We start from the raw sequence: 24410 nt of genomic DNA on the forward strand, positions 1-24410 counted from the left end.
CAAGACAGCTTGAGATTGGATCTTGCTATTTTTAAAGAGTGTGACCTGGAGATGACTTCTGTTATTTCTACTTAAGTCCTGTTTGCCGGAACCCCACCGTATCCCTAACATATTTGTAGGGGAGCCTGAAACAGTAGTCTTCCTTTGTGCCAAGGAAAAGGAAGGGGCGTCAGGGGAACATACAGTGTTTCCTCTGCTGCGATATGCAAATGCTTCTGCATATCATCATGTGAATTTATCATTGGAAAAATGCCAGGAAGGCATGACATCATTTAAGCAGTTTTATCACCCCCCCCATCCCCCGACTCCATGTGCCAAGAATCGATAAGAAAATCAGCTGGTTGTACCTAGTGTCCTGTCACTTGTGCTGTGGCACATTTTGGTTTTTCCAAGCTTTTCTCTTTCCTTCCTTTAGAGAAGTTGGTGGCCCAGCACAACTGTGACACTGCGCCTGGGCAGGGTAAAGCATACAGTATGTTTGACCTGAATCTGTCCCACATTGGCTCCCACCTTTTCATCACTGATCCTCCTCCCTTTTTGTTCCCAGAAAATTCCCCTCCTTTCATTAGAATTAACGATGCACATTCTGAAGGTGGGAAGGAGTCATTATTTAGCCATTTAAGGTAAGGGGTGGCGGCTGCACTTTGCTGGAGCAGCCGTGAAGAGATACCCCACGTCCAAGGTAAGAGAAACCCAAGTGAGATGGTAGGTACTGAGAGAGGCCATCAGAGGACAGATAGATGGAAACCACAGTCACAGACAACTAGCCAATCTGATCACACGGACCACAGCCTCGTCTAACTCAATGAAACCAAGCCATGCTGTGTGGGGCCACCCAAGACGGACGGGTCATGGTGGAGAGGTCTGACAGAATGCGGTCCACTGGAGAAGGGAATGGTAAGCCACTTCAGTATTCTTGCCTTGAGAACCCCATGAACAGTATGAAAAGGCAAAATGATAGGATACTGAAGGATGAACCCCCCAGGTTGGTAGGTGCCCAATGACTCACTGGAAAAGACCCTGATGCTGGGAAATATTGAGGGCAGGAGGAGAAGGGGACGACAGAGGATGAGATGGTTGGATGGCATCACCGACTCAATGGACATGAATTTGGGTAAACTCTGGGAGTTGGTGATGGATAGGGAAGCCTGGCATGCTGCAGTTTATGGAGTCTCAAAGAGTCGAACACGACTGAGCGACTGAAACTGAACTGAACAATAGAAGACTAGGTTGATAAATCTGGTTACATGTTGTATTCGTTTTCTCTTGCTGCATGAAAAGTTTCCACCAACTTAATGGTTAAAAATAACCCTCATTGGTTATCTCACAGTTCTGTAGGTCCACAGTCTGGGCAAGTTGGCTGGATTCTCTGCTTAGGGTCTTAGAAGGCCAAAGCCAAGGTATCAGTCAACTTGGGCTCTTATCTGGAGGATTTGGGGGAGAATCTGCTCTTAAGATCATAAATTGTTGGGAGAATCCAATTTGTTCAGCTGTAGATTCGAGCTTCCACATTTTTGCTGGCTGTCAGTGCTGGGCAACCAGGAGCTGACTGTATGCCTTCTCATGTACGCCCTTCCAACTTTACTCTGGAAGTGGTGAGCCAAGTCCTTCTCCTGTTTCCAGTTTCTCTTTCTGTCTTCTAGCCAGAGGAACACTGTGTTTTAAAATGACTAGAATTAGATTAAGCCAACCCAAGGAATCTGCGTTTTGTCATACAGTGTGATTTAATCATGGGGGTGACATCATGTACTCATGGGCGTCAGCCTTACTCAGAGGGTAGGGGCTTTGGACAAAGGTGAGAGTCAGTGACGACATTCTTCGAATTCTGTCTCCCTTTAGTGTTTCTCCCCAGGAGAGGTTAGAAAGGAAGTTTTTGTTGTGCAGAACCTTTTTTTTTCCCCCCAAACACAGCTTTGAAAGGGAAGAAATCTTTCTACAACAGGAATTAAATGCAGGTAGGGGACGAGGAGGAAACTGAGGTTAGTGAGGTGGGAGGATGAATTTTCTTATGAAGTATTCATAATGTATACAAAATACTTAAAAAGCAACTTAATTTGGATAATGGGGATATAAAATAGCTTATTTTTAAAAAAATTAAGACTATAATCATAAAAATACATTTAATAAATAAAGCAAGGAAAAAATATAATACTAGGCAATTAAAAGAGAGATTTAGTGGAGAATGGGAAGTGGGGGGAGAGAACAGAGACTAAAACATTCAGAGATCTTACTAGAGTAACAATAGCCTTTAAGGCAATGGCACCCCACTCCAGTACTCTTGCCTGGAAAATCCCATGGACGGAGGAGCCTGGTGGGCTGCAGTCCATGGGGTCGCTAAGAGTCGGGCATGACTGAGCAACTTCACTTTCACTTTTCACTTTCATGAATTGGAGAAGGAAATGGCAACCCACTCCAGTGTTCTTGCCTGGAGAATCCCAGGGATGGGGGAGCCTGGTGGCTGCCCTCTATGGGGTCGCACAGAGTCGGACACGACTGAAGTGACTTAGCAGCAGCAGCAGCAGCCCTTAAAGGATAGTGTTGCTGTTTCTAATAGCCAGGTTGCACTTTACATACATAGTGTCAAAATTTTCTTACCTGTTGCCAGTTCAGAGAGATCACCACTTAGAGACTGGCATCCCACCTCTTCCCTTCAAACTGCTAGTGAAGTGAGTGAAGTCGCTCTGTCGTGTCCGACTCTTTGTGACCCTGTGGACTGTAGCCCACCAGGCTTCTCCATCCATGGGATTCTCCAGGCAAGAATACTGGAGTGGGTTACCATTTCCTTCTCCAGGGATCAAACCTGGGTCTCGCGCATTGGAGGCAGCCGCTTTAACCTCTGAGCCACCAGGAAACCCTCAACTGCTAGTACTGTCTTTAAAGACCTGCCCTAATTTGAAGTTATCTCGGTTATTTGTACCTCTCATTGTTTATTCTCTGTATCCCCTCCCGCTCCCTAAAGTGTGCACTCCTTGAAGGGAGGGGCATAGCTGCCTTGCTCTTCTAGACATTGAGCCCAGTGCCTAGAACTGTGCTGTGCACAGGATGAGCACTCAGTAAATACAGATGGAACGAATAAACGACATGGTCTACCACCCTTTCATCATTGGCCCCTGAGGCAGATCAAATTAAATAAAGGCTTGGAGGTTACAGTTTTCTCTCCCAAATAGGGACTCCCTTTATTTCAATGAGGCTCTTCTAACCTCTTCCCTCTTCCCACTTGGTTGTTTCATCTAATAGAATTCTGATGATACTTAAGTTTGTATTAATACAAAGACCTCGATGTTTCTGCTCAGCAGGCTGATAAATCAAATGTTCTAACTGCAACATGCTTACTTGCAGTGGTATTTATTATTAAATTGAATTTTGTCTTGTCAGGGAATGCTTGCCTTGCTATTTAAACTGTTTCATTGTTACATTAAGTTGTTAAATTTAAAAAAAAGAGATTTTCTGTAAAGTGTTTATACTTTTCAGGTAACTTGAATATAAAATGTTGATGAATGTTCCCTAACTTTGTCCTGGAATGGGAATACAGAGAATTGAAGCCTCGGCCCAGGTCTGTCATTAACGTCCTTAGAAGTCAACATTATTTGTGATTTCTGAGAATCATTTCAACATCCATAAGATGAAGAAATTCACAACATAGGACGTGTGATGGTTTTTTATCCTTCCCCATGAGGTATCCCTCATGCCTTTTTCGTCCTCATTGGAAAAAGATTTAGTTTCTTTGATTGAGACTTAATATTCTTAAATATTGATTGCCATGTGCTCAAAGAAAAGATGGTACCATGAAAGAATTTTCACAGGGTTCCTTAAAGTGAATTGCTCCTCTTACCCTTGGCTTTTCTCCTGTGAAAATGAAAGTACAGAGTAATAGACTGTGTTACTGGTCCTCTCAATCTCCTTGCTACATTATACCCCTTTGTGCCGGAGGATTATATATTCCAGCCCTTCAATTAAATTTAGGCAGATGGCATGTTTTAGTCAATGAAAGGTGAGTAGAAGTGATACGGACCTCTTCCAGGCAGAAGCTTTATAAAACTGTGCAGAGTTCACAAATTTAATATTTTCCCTCAAACAGCAATGATTGGCTATGTTTTTGATGGAGACTGATTTGTCAGCTTTGGTCCTAGAGTGAAAAAAATGTCCCAGAATCCTAGCATACCCACCTTGGAATTGCATCATGAGTAAAAAGAAACCTTTGTAGTTGTAATTCATTGAAATCATGGGATCATTTGTTACTGCAGCATAAATGGCCCATCTTCACTCACACATGCCTGATGCTTGTGTGCATCAGTTCAAATCATCTTGGCCTTACTTCTTATTCCACCCACTGCTGGGTGAACAGTTCTGCACAAGCTTCAACAGGTAGCTCTGAGATGTAGCCTGACAGCTCATTGGCTCAAGCCTGTGCTTCTTGTTTTACAGCCAGGAGCTCCTTTGACTCTGTTACTAGCTCCTATGAGAGCTGACTGGGCATTCAACGTGTGTAAGCATGGAGTGCAGAAAAGTGGCCACCCTCGAAGCAAAGCTTGACAAGTGGGTAATTGAAGATGAGGGCTAAATGTTTCTTTCTTCTCTCGCATGCACGGTTTTGAAATGCATTTCCTGAGGTTCCTCTGACCATTTTAGAGAATCGAACAGCACATCACAGAGTGGCCAGTTGCATCCTTGTGTTTATTTCACTCTCCCTGGCCACTGTTTCTGCTCTCTGGGGTCACATTCTCAAATAAATGACCTGTACCTAAAGCTTTTGTCTCAGTTTCTGTTTGGTGGAGGAACCAGTCAGACATTTTCTTCAGTTCAGTTCAGTCGCTCAGTCATGTCCGACTCTTTGTGACCCCATGAATCACAGCACGCCAGGCCTCCCTGTCCATCAGCTCCCGGAGTTCACTCAGACTCATGTCCATTGAGTCAGTGATGCCATGCAGCCATCTCATCCTGGGTTGTCCCCTTCTCCTCCTGCCCCCAATCCCTCCCAGCATCAGGGTCTTTTCCAGTGAGTCAACTCTTCGCATGAGGTGGCCAAAGTACTGGAGTTTCAGCTTTAGCATCATTCTTTCCAAAGAAATCCCAGGGCTGATCTCCTTCAGAATGGACTGGTTGGATGTCCTTGCAGTCCAAGGGACTCTCAAGAGTCTTCTCCAACTCCCCAGTTCAAAAGCATCAATTCTTCCGATTAGAACATTATCTACCACCAGAGTGAATTCTTTAAGTAATTCAGTGGTGTAAACTTTAACTTGACACTGTAAAGGATTTTACTACATTTGTAGAAGCTTGTGAAGCAAGCATAAGCACTTTGTTACTCAGCCTGGAAGTTATTGCTAGATTTGCTGATTCCAAAATATGACATTCCCCTCCACCTCACAGAGATTAATTTCCTGTCCTTAGTTCTCAGTCCATTCTGATGCTGTAACAAAGACTTTATTTGGGAAGCATCATTTTTTTTGAGGTTCAGTGATTTATTGACTAACATACTGTTGGGGTTCCCTGGTGGCTCAGATGGTAAAGAATCTGCCTGCAGTGCAGGAGACCCAGGTCCTGTCACTGGGATGGGAAGATCCCCTGGAGGAGGGCATGGCTACCCACTCTAGTATTCTTGCCTGGAAAATCCCATGGACAGAGGAGCCTGGTGGGCTACAGTCCATGGGGTTGCAACGAGCCGGACGTGACTGAGCGACTAGCACTACACTACTGCTACTAGGCGAGTGTTTATTTGTTTAAGTTTTACTTATTTATTTTAAAAGCCAATTAGATCTTCACCTTTCCTCGGTTGAATTTTGTTTTATAACAGGTGTCACAGAGTTCCTTGCATGAACAATAGGATGGATTGAATAAAGTAGGCAGATGTTTAAATGTTAATACAGAATTGTGGTTTTGGTGAAACTGTTGTTTTCGGGAGCTCCGAGTGGCCAGTCTACTGATAGAGGCAAGTGGAATGTGTGTCTGCATCATGGGAAATACTGCCTTGTTTAGGAACTGAATTGGCCAAGTTCCCATAGTGTCTTGGCTCTGTTTCCCCTTCACCTCCTTGTCAGTCTGTTCTCCAGAAGTCTTAAAATCACAGCATGGTAAGACTAGAGGATATCTGAAAATCATCTCATCAAACTCCGTGTTCCATAGATCAGAGGACAGGCCTGTAAAGGTTAAGGAAAATGACCCACTTTGGCGGTGGAAGCGAGAGAAATGGAGGGGGTGCCATTTTGGTTGTTAAGAAGCTACCATTATTTTCTGACATAATTAAATTCTTGATTGTGATGCTCTTAAATGAACCATGAAATTCTAAGTGCTTCCGATGCAAGTGTGATTTTTAACTAAGGCTTTTTTTCCCCCCAATCTGAATGTTAAGGTGGCAGATGCATAACTAATCTTAGCTGAGTCTATATTAAGAAATCAGCAAGGTGTCTTTATTTAACTTGCATCATCTGTGAATATAATGTAGAGTCAAATAGCATGATTTTGCACATGATATCCTAAAATAAAAACAACTCTGCCTTCAAAGTGATGGCAGAATGCAGTTCTGTGAGAGGTGATTTTACATTAGATCCCAAAGGAAATGAGAAACACAGAAGAAAATAGTTGAAGAACTGGTTCCTAAATGTGATTTCAGCATATGTTTATACATATTTTAAATACAGTTTTATCTGAGGGACAAAAAGTCAGCTCTTGGGATTGTGTTCCATGTCATACAAGGGAAACTCCTATCAACAATAGGGGGTTTCTGAAATCTCTTGTTATCCTAGTTTTGAATTGTCTGAAAGATGTGCAGTCCACTGAACTTCTCTGTTTTTGCTTGGGGATGTTTCCATGGATCTGTATTAGTTCCAGGAAATTTCGGTCCTTTCTATTATCTCTGGAACCAGACATGATTCTTGCAGAAACTACATGGGATTATCTATTTCTCTGTTTTTTGACTTCTTTGTTACAGTGGGTCAGATTCCTAAAGGAGTAAACAATGAAAAATTGTCAGGCTCAACTGTGGAAGATTGTGTGAAGATAAAAGCAAACTATTCTGATTTAAGTCATAAAAAATGTTGGCCTTTAGCTTATTGAAATACTGCTGTATTCAGATGTACTGAAATACTTCTTGACTGGCATACTCACCCATGCATGACTGGAGCGACCACACAGTATTAAAGAAGTTGCGATTCTGGCATTTGACTTTCACTTGGTTAATCTTTTATTTTAATGTATTTGAATTTCTTCAAGAACATGATCTTAGTTTCTGATGATTCCCTTTCTTCGGTGAAAGCATCTTCTAACATGAGAAACCCAGACTCTTGAGGAATTAATCCAAGGGCCTTGGAACCTACTTGGGTACCAACTATTCTCAGTGGATTTGTACATAAATACTATGTTTCATATAAATTTATTTGAAGGAGTTCTTGAACTCTTGGTCACTTTTTTATACAACAATGTACATTTTATTTTCTTTTTCTTTAGTTTTGACTGCATCATGGGGCTTGTGGGATCTTAGTTACCTGATTAGGGATTGACCCAGATCTTCTCAGCAGCTAAAGTTCAGAGTCCTAACCATTGGACCACCAGGGAATTCCCTCTTGGTCACTTTTAAAGCAACAATTTTTCTCAAAGAGTGGGAAGAAAGTAAGAAGAGTATAATATGAAGTTACTCTCTTTTCTGAGTGTATAGTGAGGGTGGGGGTGTGTGCATACACATGCCCTATGGCAAAAGTGGGGGGTCTTATGGTTTAAAACAATTAAAAAGAGGTTTTTATGCTTGAATAAGCTGAGAACAACTGCTGTGGGAGTTATGTTCTATAGGGCATGCTTCACAAAGCTAAATGAAATTTTTAAAAGTTAATGGCTAGACAGTGCTTAAAGCACACACATTATTCATGATTTATTCTAATAACATTTGTGGATGACTAACTTAATAATGTTGCCGCACATCCATTATGATTTTGTTCTGAAGATGTGTCTAAGTATCTATGCCTCCTTAGGGGTGGGTTTTTATATCACTCTGTGATTGAATGAAGAAATAGAATTCCATGCCTGTTATGGGGCATGTATTAGAAAAAACATTCAGACACTTATATCCGCTTACACTGTGCCAGATACTGTTCTAAACCGTCTTGCAAATATTTTCTCTTTTAATTCTAATAATAACTCTCTGAAATGTAGGCAGCACTGTGGTTCCCATTTCAGATGGGAAAGAAGCACAGAGCAGCTATGTGTCCATGGCTACCCATCCAGGAAGTCGTCAGCCTGGAGTTTCCTTCCAGAGTCTGAGCACGGATCTCTAACCCTGCGCTGCTTCCCCCAGGATTTCACTTCTGTCCTGGCAGGAAGGGATGTGATGACTGCCGAGGAAAACCTGGAGGACAGGTGGTTTGGTTTGGGGAAGTAGACCCATGCTTCCTCCATTCTCCCCTACCCTCCCCGCCTCGACATCTCTCTCACACACACACAGAGCCACCCTGGGCTTACTCTGGACACGTGACATTAGGCTACCTTGAATTGTAACTGTTTGAAGCCCTCTGATTTGTGTTTTGCACCCAAACCTTCTCGGAGTATCACTTCATAACAGCAAGTGTATGTGTGCAAAAGACCTTCAGTGTGTGATGGAACTCAGTCCTGTTTACATGTTTTGCTGCTTCAGGTAACCCATTTACATGTCCTGAGTTCATTTGGACAAGGCCAGCATTTTGAGGATTATTCAGAAGACTTCATAAGTACTGTTGTTGTTGTTGTTGTTGTTTTTTAAAACAGTTAACTGATGGTTCTTAAGACCCAGAATGAGGCCATCAGAGCTTGTGGCTTTCTTGAGACATTTGAAAGTGTCCTTCTTTCCCCTGCAAAAAGCAGAGAAGTGGAGTGATGGAAAACAGCAGAGATCCCCTGAGTAGTGCTTCACTGTGGCTGCCACTGAACATGCAAATGTGCTTTCCAAGGAATTGCTAAAGAGGATTATGACAGTTGTCTTGCTTCCTTGCCCATTCCAATTTGGCAGGTGAGGTTAAAGCCCAGTGGAGGCCACGCTTCAGTGTTCCGGGAGCTGGGACTGGACGCCAAGAGACAAAGGGTTATTTTTGATCAGAATTGCCTAAGTCACTTCAAAAGCTCTTGCTTTTGTAAAGGCTGGCAAGCACAGTCCCTTTGAGAAGTGTTTCCCCTGCCCACCCCTTCTGCCCAAGCCAGCCTAGCTATCTTTGCAAACCCTCTCCCCAGAGGAGGAAAGTCAACTCACCTTCAAGGCAGAAAGACTATATTCAGACGTCCTAGTTTCATGAGGTTGAGGCAGGTAGGGAGCCAGGAAGATAAATGCAGAGTGATTGGAAGGAAGGAGTTATTGCAAAGGGCAGAATTATATTCCAGAGTGATGCATTGGTCTGTGATCCACTGGTGATTTATGTGTGTGTGTGTGTGGCCTGTATCTCGACTCTGGTGTCTAGAAGTGGTTTAGACTGTGGTTCTCAATGTGTGGTCCACAGATTCCCTGGGGGTCCCCAAGACTCAGTTTGCAAGGTAATTATTTCATAACAATACTCTTTGACATTATTTGCCTTTTTTACTTTGTGGACATTTGCATTAGTAGCACAAAAGCCACTAGGTGTAAAAATGCTATCACATTAATGCCAATTAAGGCAGAGACACTAAACTATGTTAGTGCTTGTGGCATTCTTGAACACATGCCAAAAAAAATGACCATTTTCCTTAAAATGGCCTTGATGAAGCAGTAGAAATTAGTAAACTTATTAAGTCTCAACTTTTGAGGACATGTTTTTTGATAACCACTCACAAAGATTTCTGTTGCAAATGGAAGTGAATGTGAACCTCGTCTCTTACCAACCCCTTCTATTGTTGTCTAAGTTACTAGCTCAACTAGCTGCTTTAGTCATGGAATATCATTTTCACTTAGAAGAACACTATGGAACAAACTATGGTTACCTACTGGATATTTGGCAGCTAAATTTCTTGAAAGTGAATAAAGTGAACCTTTCCCTGGTGGCTCCGATAGTAAAGAGTCTGAGTGCAATGTGGGAGACTCAGATTTGATTCCTGGGTTAGGAAGATCCCCTGGAGAAGGAAATGGCAACCCAATCCAGTATTCTTGCCTGGAAAATCCTGGGAGCCTGGTGGACCACAGTCCATGGGGTCACAAAGAATCATAGGCTACTGAGCGACTGGTAATATTTTAAGAAAAAGAATGGACAATATTTGTTAATAACAAAATTTGAATATTTAAGGAAAACTTACATTAAAAACGTGTATGCCACAGTAAAACTGATAGTTTCCCAAGACTTGAAGCCTTTTTTGATGAGGTAGGTGGTGATAGTAGCATATGTTTCTTTTTTGACATTGAATGATGATGAAGTGTTAACATTTAGAAGATTTGCATAACTCAGGAACCCAGTACTTTCCAAATGATTAATGCATGATATTACCAAGTCATATATGAGAAAGGATCTGTTAATAGTAGAAGACAGACAGATTTTCATATCGTTAATGGAGTACAAAAAGTTTATTGCTATGGTTTCAGATTTCACATTGGAACTGACTTAAGAAACTATACGTTTTCAATTTTGGCATGGTATCAAAAGAATGTCTACAATTGTCTACCTAGAAAAGCTATTAAAATATTTTCCTCTTTCTAATGACAGATTTTCTTCATACATTTCAACTAAAACAGCATATTATCACAGTTCAAGTGTGGAAGATGTAAGTACTCGGTAGCCTATTAAACTAGCCATTAAAGAGATATGTAAAAATGAAAAACAATGCAATGTTTATTATTAATTTGGGGGTAAATATCTTCCATAAAAATGTTATTTATGTTAACCTGATGAATGTACTATTTTAATTTTTAAGTGAATTAAATATTTTAAATATTTCTCATTTGCAGTTTCAAATATGGTAAATATCAAGTTACTTTATTTATATGCATATATATATATATGAGTTACAATTCATGAACAAAAGCTCTTTGAAATCCTCAGTGGTTTTTAAAACTACATATTGTTCCTGGAACCAGATGTTTGAGAACTGCTAATATAGAAATTGCCATGTTGACTAGCTGGAGGTTTCTGAACTGTTAAAGGAGTCAAAAAAGTTCTCCAGGTTGGGAATAGTAACTCTTTCATTACATATCTTTAAGCATACAATGGAAATTATTTAAATATTTTCCTCTGTGAAATGAAAACCTCTTAGATCTCAAATATGCTTACATTGCACGTTAAACTCTCATTCTTTAATTCTTCAATAACTGATAGCAGAATAGAAAAATACTGGCATTTACATTCATTTTTAACTATTGGAAATAAAAATGTCCATGTATGTAGTATGTGATTTGTAGAGAAATACTTACAACTAGTCACTGAAACCTTTTTTCTTATCTTGCAATTTAAAGCAAATCATAAATATTCAGGTACATAAACTAGTAGACATCAAGCAAAATAAAAACATTCACCCCAACTGCTGACTATTTTATATTTTTGATTTTGTAGGAAATAGTTAAATCTCAGTCTGCATCTTAATATACATGGAGGCCATGCAGAAACACAGTATTTAGTTTTTAATGTATTTTTTATAAATCATATTTTTCCTACATAATTAAATAGTTGGCATCATTTATTTAATAGGATGAAGTTAAAATTTTCTTATATATTATGAATGACATTAAATGTAATATCTAAGTAAGTATTATGCACATTTCTTACCCTGAATAAAAATGAAATACTTTTTGCTTAAAATCACATTTGCATGTACTGCCGAAAATGAAGTGATTAAAAATACTCCTAAGCTCATTTGAGAAATTATATATTTCTATGAAAGGGTTGCATATTAGTTTCTGAGGGCTGTACCACAAACTGAGTGGCTTAAAGCAACATACATTTACTCTCTAGCAGTTTGGGAGTCCAGAAGTATGAAAACACGGTTTTGGTGAGGCCACACTCCCTTCCAAAGCCTTGAAGGGAGAATTCTTCCTTGCCTCTCTCCCAGCGTCAGGTGGCTCCTGCCATTACTGGGCTTGTATGAATAGCTGCATCACTGCATTCTGCGTGCCCGTCTTCATATGGCCTTCTTTGTCTGTGTCTCCTCTCCTCTTGAAAGGACACCAGTGATGGCATCTGCAGAGCTTACATCATCTGCAAAGGTTGTATTTCCAAGTTCACATTCTGGAATTTCAGGTGGCTGTGAGTCTGAGGGGATGTTATTCAACTATTGTACATTCCCAATCAAAAATGGTGAGGGGAATTCCCTGGCGGCCCAGTAGTTAAGACTCCTTACTTCCTTTTCAGGGAGCATGGTTTCAGTCCCTGATTGGGTGAGTCCTGCATGCTATGCAACCAAAATAAATAAGTAAATACATATATAAATAAAATAAAACAAAAATGATGGGGAGTGCAGGCATACTTTTACAAGGGTGGGCTTCACTGTTGGATAGAACTGCTCTGCCACTAACTTGACACTCTCAGGATATCTACACTTGAAAGCCTCAGATTCTTTGTAAAACTGAGTCCAGGAGAGCCATCATGTGGGCTTATGGTAAGAAGTCAAGGAGATTATGCTTAAGTATGCTGTGTCCTCAGCACAGTGCCTGGCACAGAAGAAGTTTATTCAGTTACTGTTAGTAGCTGTTGACTGTTACTGAGGTAGACTGGTTATAATCATAGTATGTACTATAAACATAAAGAACTAAAGAAACTAAAGAGCCTCTTGATGAGGATGAAAGAGGAGAGTGAAAAAGCTGGCTTAAAACTCAACATTTAAAAACCCAAGATCATGGCTTCTGGTCCCATCATTTCATGGCAATCAGATGGGGAAGAAGTAGAAACAGTGACAGATTTTATTTTCTTGGGCTCCAAAATCACTGTGGACAGAGACTGCAGCCACAGTATTAAAAGGCACTTGCTCCTTGTAAGGACAAACCTAGATAGGGTATTAAAAAGCAAAGACATCTCTTTGCCAACAAAGCTATGGTTTTTCCAGTAGTCATGTATGGATGTGAGAGTTGGACTGTAAAGAAAGCTGAGTGCTGAAGAATTGATGCTTTTGAACTGTGGTGTTGGAGAAGACTCTTGAGAGTCCCTTGGACTGCAAGGAGATCCAACCAGTCCATCCTAAAGGAAATCAGTCCTGAGTGTTCGTTGGAAGCACTGATGCTGAGGCTGATACTCCAATACTTTGGCCACCTGATGGGAAGAACTGACTCATTGGAAAAGACCCTGATGCTGGAAAAGATTGAAGGAGGAAGGAGAAGGGGACGACAGAGGTTGAGAGGGTTGGATGGCATCACTGACTCAATGGACGTGAGAATTCACGTCTCCTGCATCTCCTGCATTGCAGGAGCATTTTTACCACTGAGCCACCTGGGAAGCCCTAGTATTCAGCATCCTGTAGCATTTATCACTGTTTCTGTTCTGGACTTCTATTGAGCATTTCTAGGCCTGTGTCTTGATCACTATTTTGGGTAGCATTTGGAGACTTTGAAGCATAGTATAGAAAGCCTCTAAAAGCCCTTTCATTGTCATTCCATGACAGTCCTGCCCAGCCCAGCCTAATCTGCCCTCTTGGAACTGTCAAACTGATTTCATGTCACAATTCTCTTGGTGACTGTTTCAGACCCCCCATGCCACCTTCAGGTGCTTTAAAACTACCCTTGCCCCCTCACCTCCCCTTCTGCCTATGGCCTTGGCTACGTCATTACCTAGAACATCAAGTCTGTTGCACAAGAGCTCCCTCGCCCCTCCTTCATCTCAAAGTATGTTGGCATCTTTGCCCATCTGTTCTTTGTTCCCTCTGTTTCTGGTGAAAAATTACCCTCTCCCCTCTAAGACTAATCCGTCCTCTGGGTATCTACTCTTGGCCCTAGTCATAATTATGGCCCATAATTATCCCTTTGTTTTCTTGCATTTGGTCTCTCTCCATGGAACCCTTCCACTCCTGTAAACGTGCCCAGATCCTTCCTTGTTCTTAAAACCACTGTCCCCTCCAGCTACTATTTTGCCTCCTTAACTGTGCTATTATACTTCTTGGAAGTGTGGTGACCTAGCCCCAGCTTCATGTTGTGACCAGCTGTTAATTATTATAAAATTGCTGAAAGAACAATTCAGAATTCCTAACAGTTCAATTCCTGATCATTTCTTCCTGGGAGAGATAAGACAGGACCAATTCTGGGGAGAGAGGGAGGTCCTAGGCCTCTTGTCTCCTGGAGTTTTCTGCAGCTTGCAGGGCACAGTCCTGTGGGCTGCTCTCCATGTGGGGGAATTTTAGCATATTTGGAATATGCGATGACTACAACAAAGTGCTTTTAAGAAATCAGGAATTTACATAGCTATTCAGTTGGAAAAATTATAAAGCCAGTTAATGCCTGGAGGAGAGAATAAACCAAGACGCTTTTGTCTTTTAACCTTGGAGTCTTTTCCTGAGGGTTTGCTGAATAAGAAGGGGTAGGAAAATTTCCATCCTCTCCAGTATACTTTCAATTTGCTGAAAACCTGCAAATTTAATCCTGAGTGAAGCCTAGAACTCTTGTGAGTCCAGAGAAAGTGGTGAGTAGCAGTGCAGTTTGTTATAACCTATTTATTTTTGTCCAGAAACTAGCTAGTAAATCAATACTTAGCAAGGACACACCATACATGAAGACAGGATAGTTATAAAGAACGGTTTATAATTCATTTGGGTATTTGTGTTTACAGTCAAAAAAAGAAAGTATACACAGGTCATTCTGGAATGGGCAAATGTTTTTCTAGTCTATAGAATCCCTAAGAAACCTACCCTGTGGAACACCTGTAGCAGGAAGGATATCCATGCCAGCTCATTGTGTAACATGACATCGGCTCCTTCAGATTGTTGTTCTGGGAGGCAGCCTCAACTTTCCCAGCAGCTCAGAGGCGCCCCTTAGAGGCATTTGGAGGAACTGAAAGGTGACCATGAAGATTCCGATGGGATTAGTCAACATATTGATATTGATATTTTTTCTCTGCCATGTAGGCAAAGGTATCTATACTCCTGTCTGACTTGCTAGACTTAAATTTTCTTGATAGCAACTTAGTTTACTGAGAAATTGGATGGAAAAATTTTACTGTGGACAGTTGAATCAGCCAGCAGTAGTAGTACATGACATGCTGTATAATATTCCCAGGGTGGATATTGCTGTTGTTCTTTGGAGGCCAAGTGCTGTCCGACTCTTTGCGACCCCATGTTCTGCAGCAAGGCAGGCCTCCTAGTCCCTCACCATCTCCCAGAGTTTGCCCAAGTTCATGTCCATTGAATCGGCGATACCATCCAACCGTCTCATCCTCTGTTGCCCTCTTCTCCGTCTACCTTCAGTCTTTCCCTGCATCAGGGTCTTTTCCACTGGGTTGGCTCTTAGCATCAGGTCGCCAAGGACTGGAGCTTCATCTGCAACATCAGTCCTTCCAATGAATATTCAGGGTTGATTTCCTTTAGGATTGACTGGTTTCATCTCTTGCTGGACAAGTGACTCTCAAGAGTCTTCTCCAGCAGCACAGTTCAAAAACATCAATTTTTTGGCACTCTGCCTTCTTTATGGTCCAACTCTCACATCCATACATGACCACTGGAAAGACCATAGCCTTGACTATATGGACCTCTGCAAAGTGATGCCTTTGCTTTTTAATACACTCTCTAGGTTTGTCATAGCTCTCCTTCCTAGAAGCAGTCGTCTTCTAATTTCATGGCTGCAGTGGATATAAAGAAGTCTAAAATGTGGTTATGCCTTTGGAGAAATTTGAAGCTAAAATGAGGCTGTATTTATACACACCTGCCACCTCCCCAGTCTGTTAGAGTATTACCAATCTTCCTTGGGTCCATAATGATAGGTAGTGTGACATGGCTAAATGTTGAGAAAGTCATGTGATAAAAAAAATCTTGTATATCACCAGATTAGTGCATGTGTGCCATCCAGGCAACATTTGTACCATTATTTTTTATTAATTTTTTCCTAAGAGACAGTTGCTGCTGCTACTGCTGCTAAGTTGCTTCAGTCGTGTGCGACCCTGTGCGACCCATAGACGGCAGCCCATCAGGCAGCCCTGTCCCTGGGATTCTTCAAGCAAGAACACTGGAGTGGGTTGCCATTTCCTTCTCCAATGCATGAAAGTGAAAAGAGAAAGTGAAGTCACTCAGTCTGACTCTTAGCGACGCCATGGACTACAGCCCACCAGGCTCCTCGGCCCATGGGATTTTCCAGGCAAGAGTACTGGAGTGGGGTGCCATTCCCTTCTCCGAGAGGCAGTTGACCCACCCCCAATTGTAAGGAAATTGCATGGACTATTATTGTACAGTCACCAGTTTTTTTTTGTTTGTTTGTTTTTTAAATCTAAGCTACCATAAGTGGAGAATTTATTGGTTCTACATCTGCAGTGGGGCTACATCCTTTTAAATAATATCACAATAGCAAAATAACTACTAAATGGCTTATCCTGAACCTGACACTGATTGCCTTTTAATTAAGGGGAAATTAGAAGCTAAAAAGAGTAGCAGACCTGTAGTCAATTAAAAATCAGAATAATCAGCTAAGAAAAAAACACACATTATCTCATAAAACTTAATATTTAGCCACAGGATAATAGTTTTTTTAATTCTTTCAATAACTTTTTCTGTGCCTCCGTACACCCCCTTCGTTTCTCTGATTGGAACTCTAACAGATTAGAATTGCCAGATATGTGGCAAATGAAAAACTTCCTCTCTTCTTCTCTCACCCTTCTTAATAGCCTAGAACAAGTAAGACTGAGAAAGCCACAGTTCAGCCCAGGAATTAGGTTTGTATGGCCCCAAGGTAAGAACTCTGAGTGTCTCAAAGCAGGTCGGGGAATAATTAGGCCAGCTAGGATTATAAACATTTTAGTAATATCTCCTTAGAAATAGATAATAATTTGGCACATTACAGACTGCTGGCATTCAATTTTATAAACTCTGTCTTTAAAAACAGTAAAGCTTCAAGAACATTAGTAAAACCAAAAATATAATTTACCATTTATTGGTCCTGTGATTTCCCTGATAGCTCAGTTAGTAAAGAATCCGCCTGCAGTGCAGGAGACAGGTTCGATTCCTGGGTCGGGAAGATCCCCTGGAGAAGGGAAAGGCTACCCACTCCAGTATTCTGGCCTGGAGAATTCCATGGACTGTATAGTCAATGGGGTTGCAAAGAGCTGGACACGACTGAGCTCTTTTCACTCACTCACTCACTCATTTATTGGTCCAGAGATGGATTTTTGCGCGTTTTGAGAAAGGACCAGATTTGAGGCAATTTTTTTCATTATTTTTTTTTTAAGTCAACCTAGTCCTATATTCAAAGAAGGCTGTAAATGCTTATAAGGTGTGTGTATGTGTGTGTTCTCAGTCATGTATGACCCTTTGTGACCCCCTGGACTATAACCTGGCAGGCTTCTCTGTCCATGGGATTTCCCAGACAAGAATATTAGAGAGGGTTGCCATTTCCTCTTCCAGGGGATCTTCCTGACCTAGGGACTGAATACGCGTCTCTTGTGTCTCCTGCATTGGCAGGCGGATTCTTTACCATTAGTGTCACCTGGAAAGCCCAAACTTATATAAAACAGATTTTTATTTTCCTTGAAGGAATGAAGAAAGGGCTTTTTTTTTTTCTCTCTCTCTCTGTAGGAATATGCTGGACAATTTAGGGAGAAAATAAAATGGAAAAAATGTTAGCTGATAGGAGCAGCTCTGTGAAGTGAGACTGGACTGACATCGCCTGTTTGCCCATAAGACATCTTTTTAGCAGTTATCTCCTTAATGCTGATCAGAGTTGTAAACATCTGTTCATTTCTCTTCTGCTTGAAGAGTGGGATCTATAAGGAGCAGGATCCAGAATGTCACAGTGCATGCCAGGTGCCAGAGCGCCAAGGAGCCTTCCTAGCAGGGAAATTACTAATGTCTCCTCTGATCATGAAGCAACATGTGCTCCGCTAATTACTGTTCTCTGAGACTGCTTTCACATCTTGAAACTCTCCATGACCCAACTGCGGAAATCCTGTTTGTCTGCCTCCCACCCTTTCCCCCAAAGAATGAAAACTAGCAAATGGCAAGGCTGGGCTTGTTTAATCAATGCAATTGGTTTTTGCTGAACCTAAGACGCAAGAGGTTTTAGTTGGGGCTGTTAGCTTGATACTATATTTGTGAATGACTTCGTGGTGTACATCTTTAGCTGAGTTTAATGTCGAGGGTACCTGCATTTACTAGATGATAGCCTGTCCAGGGCATTTTCTTTATTTCCATAGGTTCCTGGAAGACAATGATCTTTAACACAGTGACCTTTAATGGTTGGCGGGGGTATCTTGCTGACTTCAGGCAGAGCTGTATCAGGCATGGTGCAACATCTGAGAATCTTTTGTTTTAACAAGTCTTCTCAGGATGGTATCTCCTTCCTTGGTGACTTTGTCAAAATTCAGCTGTAGTCTTCCTGAGGTCTTTTGTTGTTCAGTTGTTCAGTTGCTCAGTCGTGTCCGACTCTTTGCCACCCCATGGACCGCAGCACTCTAGGCTTCCCTGTCCTTCACTATCTCCCGGAGCTTGCTCAGACTCATGTCCTTTGAGTTGGTGATGCCATCCAACCATCTCATCCTCTGTCATCCCCTTCTCCTGCCTTCAGTCTTTCCCAACATGAGAGTCTTTTCTAATGAGTCGGCTCTTAGTTGCCCTAATGCTGTAACCAGAGATTCCTTCTGGTTTTTCAGGTAGAAACAGCAAGTTAACTTACACTCTAAAGCAAATACGTTTTTGTTGCAGCACTTTTTTATTTATTCATTTATTAGAGCATTAAAAATGAAACAGTTTTGCCTTCATGTTAAGCTAAATTTCCCTCACTCCTCCCCTCAAAAAAAGAAAACAAAAACCCAAAAAACTTGGCTTGTCAAGTTAGATCAGACATTACTTTTACATAGTTTATAATAGGAGCTTGATTTTTGTAGAAGAATGGATCGGCTTGGAGATGGGTTTATCTGAGTGACTATTTGAATATATTAGTGAGTACTAAGATATTATTACTTGGTATTACAGGGACAAAAAGATCTCAAAACAGCCTGATTCTCTGGGGAAAGAAACTTTCTGAGCATGGCTAGTAATACTTTCTATCCATTTAGATGCAATTGTTGGATGATTTTACCCAAAGTAATTAATAGTGACATATTAGTTAACATATTGCTATCAGCAGGTGGCTGTTTGAGCAGGGGTGAACATAGCATGTGCTAAAACAAATTATTGTACCCTAGAGAAATGTGCAGAATAATTTTTTAAAGTCTTTCAATAATGCCTGCAATACAATTTTTTTTTGTAAGAGACAAAACTAGAGGTAACACTGAAAAGTTGTAGACTAGAAAAACAAAAATGAAAGAGAGCAAAAGTGATTCAACCTTTTCGAAAAGCTTTTTCAGTTAAACAACAATAAAAACAAACACACCAAAAAACACGTAAATGGTTGAATCCAAGCAGCACCGTCTGCCTCTCGTATCAAAAATCATGGGAGAGACCCAGGCATCCTCATTCTTCCTTTGCACTCTTCTTTTTTTTTCCTTCTCCTTTGTCCATTCTGATCTGTCAAGGGACTCTTGGCCCAGGGCACAACGGTGACAGATGGGCAGGAAACTGTAATCTGTTGCTGCCTTTCATTTGTGGAGGAATCATGGTGACTGTGAAGGGGTTAAAACTGTCAACACCAATCAGAGCTTGGAGATAATTAGTGTAATATCAACCCCAGAACGCTGGTGCAGATCACCACACAATAGCAGATGAATTCTGCTAGGTTACTTCTTTGTAAGAAATCCTGATTCATCTCTTTCCAGCTTATGCACAAATATGCTTTTAAATGCCTGTGTGGAAAAGTTACTATTTGTGCACACAAATGATTATGATTAAAGATGATTGTGAATCTTTTATTTAGGAAGGTGCATTTTGAATTAGCCTTTACACAGACAAGCTGGATAGATACATACCTCCTGAGCATGAGCTAGGTAGCATTTGAAATATTTTGCAGTATGTTGACTGATATTCTATGACTAAGGCTACCAAAGTGTAGAATTGAGCGATATGATTTAGGAAGGCAAACTTATTACAAGATATATTTTTATTTAATTTTTTTTACTTTCCTGTTCTCATAAGAAACATTAAAGGAAAGAGAAGTAGACCTTTTTAAAAAAACAAATATAGACTTGAGAAGAATAAAGTACATTTTCTTATTATTAGCTTCAAAGAGAAAATTGATAAATGACAGTCTTAAAGTTAGTTTTCAAAAGTCCATATGGTAACCAGAAAGGGACAAGTATGACTTAAAAAATGGAGCAGAAATCCGTGATGGACTAGGGGAAGAATGGGTAAAGGAGAACTTCAATAACCCCGATATGTTCAAATCCACAGGTCCCAATGGCTGGCATCCTAGAGTTCTTAATGAATTGGCCGAAGTCATCACAGAACCGCTAGATATCATTTTTGAAAACTCGCGGAGGACTGATAAGGTGCCTGAAGACTGGAAAAGGGCATATTTAGAACCTTCTTTCAAAAAGGGAAATGGATGATGACCCTGGAAATACTCATCAGCCTAACTTTTTGCTTGGAAAAATTCTGGAATTATCAACTTAGTATACTGGGTAACACATTCATAATAGCTAGACAAAAGGCAGTGAAATATCACACATAAGGAAGTACTGAATTCATTTTTTTAAAAACATACCATTGTTAGAAATGGTCTTCTGCGTGTTTGGGGGTTCTGCCCTCCATACTATACATGCTTGATGAAAACAAATGAGACTGGCTAAAACTTTTGGTTAATCTGACTAACTTTAAGTGTGTAATACAAGACAAAAAAGTTTCTGGCAATAGCTAGACATTATATCACTTCTAAATTAGCCTTTAACTTGAGAATAGTCATTTTAATTTTGTATTTAAACATTTTTTTCCACTTCATATAATATTGTGTTTTCATAGTTTGAGATATTTTACATAATTCTATATAGAATAGTTTGGTGAAGGAGCTCCCTTTTTAAGGTGCTTTATATGGTTATTTCAGATATAGGTAGAATGATAAAAGTGACAGATTTATGTTCCTTACAAGATCTACTTGTAAGGAAAGAAAAGCAAAGGAAGAAACTTTTTTCTAACTTCTGTTTTTAAATTTCATCTGACTGAACTTGAGTGTTGGGAACTGTAAGAGTGTCTTACTCTGACATACGTTGAGCAAGGTCCAGCTATGTGGTTTGATGGCTGGTTTTCCTCAGCTCTGGACGCTGCTATGCCCCAGATTGCCTCCCCAGACTCTGATTTCAGGCCTTTGGCGGGGGGTGAGCAGTGGGAGTGGATATTAAGAGCCCTTTATAACCAGAGCCTAAAAGGAGAGTAGAAGGAGGTGAGAGGAGGAAATGAAGATGAATTTTGAATTTTTTCTGCTTCCTGATGTTCTTGCCTTTGGATGTTGGCAGTTTTCTTTTCTGCTTAGAAAATGCAACCATGTTGAGAAGACCAAAAACTTAGTTGAAAGGAGACCATCAGAAAGATCTAGAAACACAGCCAGCCCCATTGTCAAACAGCTTCTAAGAGCAGCTAGGCAGTACTGTATTCCAAAATCTTCTCTGCACTGCTTAGATGTATGTAAGAGATAAAAGTTTACATCACACAATACTCAAGAGTAGGAAACTCTCAGGAAAAAAAAGAAATCTACCTTCATTTTTTCCTGGTGCATACTGGAATGGGTAGGCAGTTAAGGTCTCCAAGGGCCATTTTAATCACTTTAAAAATATCAGGTTTACATAGTTTGGTCACTTCGAAAGATTAATTTAGACTAGGTAAATTCAGTCTCATTCTTAAGTACAAATGCAAGGAAATTAAGCTCCGAAAGTATGTATACCATGTCTTTTAAACAACATGCTGTAGCTTGCAGCTCTGTAAGAGTTATATTCCAATCAATCTTTCATCATTATTTTTTTTAAGTGAACTAGAGTCTTTAAAATTTCCAAACTAGGTTTTTTTTTTTTTTGTTCATGGAGTAGGGATCTCTATAGATTATAGATATGATTTATTGTGATAATAAATGGCTTCCTGTTTTAGACCTCATTTCCAGGTGCAGCATCTGTGGCAGATTTATTTCACAGATGTGCATTTTCATGCATTTGTTGAATTGTTGCTGGAGAGGACCCGATTTCTGAAAAATCTATTATTTTCATCCTGGGCATTATGATGCAATCTACAGGAACTAGAAAATTCTTCAGTCATTTCACGTTTGATTTTCTATTTGTATAATGTGTAACTTCAATTATTTTGCCAAGTTTAAATCTTCTCTTTGGGTTTGCTCTTGAAATTTGAAAATGATTATCCTCTACCTACATTGCCAAGAGAAATATCAACAACCTCAGGTATGCAGATGATACCACTCTGGCAAAATGGCAGAATGTGAAAAGGAACTAAAAAGACTCTTGATGAGGGTGAAAGAGGAGAGTGAAAAGCTGGACTGAAACTCAACATTCAAAAAACGAAGATCATGGCCTTCAGTCCCATAACTTCATGGCAAATAGATGGGGAAACAATGGAAACAGTGACAGACTATTTTCTTGGACTCCAAAATCACTGCAGATGGTGAGTGCAGCCATGAAATTAAAAGACGCTTGCTTCTTGGAAGAAAAACTATGCTAAACCTAGACAGCCTATTAAAAAGCAGAGGCATCACTTTACCGACAAAGGTCCATATAGTCAAAGCTATGGTTTTTTCCCAGCAGTCATGTATGGACGTGAGAGTTGGACCATAAAGAGGACTGAGTGCCTTAAGAATTGATGCTTTTGAACTGTGGTGTTGGAGAAGACTCTTGAGGGTCCCTTGGACTGTAAGGAGATCAAACCAGTCAATCCTAAAGGAAATCAGTCCTGACAATTCATTGAAAGGACTGATGCTGAAGCTGAAGCCCCAGTACTTTGGCCAGCTGTGCAAAGAGCTGACTCACTGGAAAAGACCCTACTCATAGGAAAAGATCCTGATGCTGGGAAAGACTGAAGGCGAGAGAAGAAGGGGACAGCAGAGGGTAAGATGGTTAGATAACATCATCTACTCAATAGACATGAATCTGAGCAAACTCAGAGAGAATGGAGGACAGAGGAGCTGTGGTGTTCTGCAGTCAACAAAGTGGCAGAATTACATGACTTAGCAACTGAACAACAACAGCAATCTAAATTAAGAGGCACAATCTAGAACAGTGAAATAGCTTGTGGAGTTTAAAGATTTCTTACCTGAAAGTAGAGGAAGAAAGCTTTAAAATAAGCAGAAAAGTATTGAAGGAAGCCCATTAATTCCTTTGCATTAAATGAAGATGAGTTAAGAGCTAGACTATAGATATGAGAAAGGAAATAATCTTACCATGAACTGTATCTGAAGATAATAATGCTTAAGAAGAGTAATTTTTCACAGTGTTTTTCTCTTTTAACTAACATTCATGGTATCCTTAATTTTTTAAGGAGAAGGAAATAATGGAGGGATAAATAAATATCTTATCAAAACTAGAGGATTATCTTTATTTGTATTTCCTAGACCATAGAGAGAGGTTAATTACACACTTCATAATATTGAGGAATTGGGAGGATTATAGCAAAATTTTCTTTATTTGATCTAAAATTTTTGAGATGGAGATTTAACTCACATATTCTTGGCAGAGTGAATGCATAATTTTAAGAGTTCTTTCCTCACAAAGTAATTTATATCAATTTAGAATAGCTGTTATTCAGGCATTTTTTTCTGTCTAGAGAAATTTATACCATCTTGATGGGTGAAATTAATAACAGAAACAATAAGCACTGAGTTTTTGTTTTGGAGTTCCTCAGATCTGAGTTCAAATTCTAGAATCATGTTGATAGCTTTTTCCTGTAGTGATTGTGTTATGAACATAAGCTAACTATTATATATAAAAATAGATAATTAATAAGGACCTACTTATTATATAGCACAGGGAACTCTATTGAATACTCTGTAATGACCTATATGGGCAAAGAATCCAGAAAAAAGACTGGATATATGCAAGTGTATAACTGATTCACTGTACTATACACATGAAACTGACCCAACATTGTAAATCAATGATACTTCAATAAAAATTTTATCTTAGTTTATTTTATTTTCTTAATATAAATTTATTTATTTTAATTGGAGGCTAATTACTTTACAGTATTGTATTGGTTTTGCCATACATCAACATGAATCTGCCATGGGTGTACACGTGTTCCCCATCCTGCACCGCCCTCCCACCTCCCTCCCCATACCATCCCTCTGGGTCATCCCAGTGCACCAGCCCCAAGCATCCTGTATCATGCATCAAACCTGGACTGGCGATTCATATCATATATGATATCATACATGTTTCAGTGCCATTCTCCCAAATCATCCCACCTTCTCCCTCTCCCACAGAGTCCAAAAGACTGTTCTATACATCTGTGTCTCTTTT

The 24410-nt window shown here is 40.2% G+C and overlaps 1 protein-coding gene across 1 annotated transcript in view; it reads left to right on the forward strand.

Moving 5' to 3' along the window:
• SAMD5 (sterile alpha motif domain containing 5) overlaps positions 1-20415 on the forward strand; it is a 58160-nt gene extending 37745 nt beyond the window's left edge. Inside the window, exon 2 of the mRNA XM_068984831.1 lies at positions 20353-20415. Coding sequence (XP_068840932.1) covers positions 20353-20415 — 63 coding nt within the window. The remainder of the gene's footprint in view (positions 1-20352) is intronic.
• The last annotated feature ends 3995 nt before the right edge of the window (positions 20416-24410 follow it).

The sequence above is a fragment of the Capricornis sumatraensis genome, chromosome 13 (genome assembly GCF_032405125.1).
Source record: "Capricornis sumatraensis isolate serow.1 chromosome 13, serow.2, whole genome shotgun sequence".
NCBI lineage: Eukaryota > Metazoa > Chordata > Mammalia > Artiodactyla > Bovidae > Capricornis > Capricornis sumatraensis.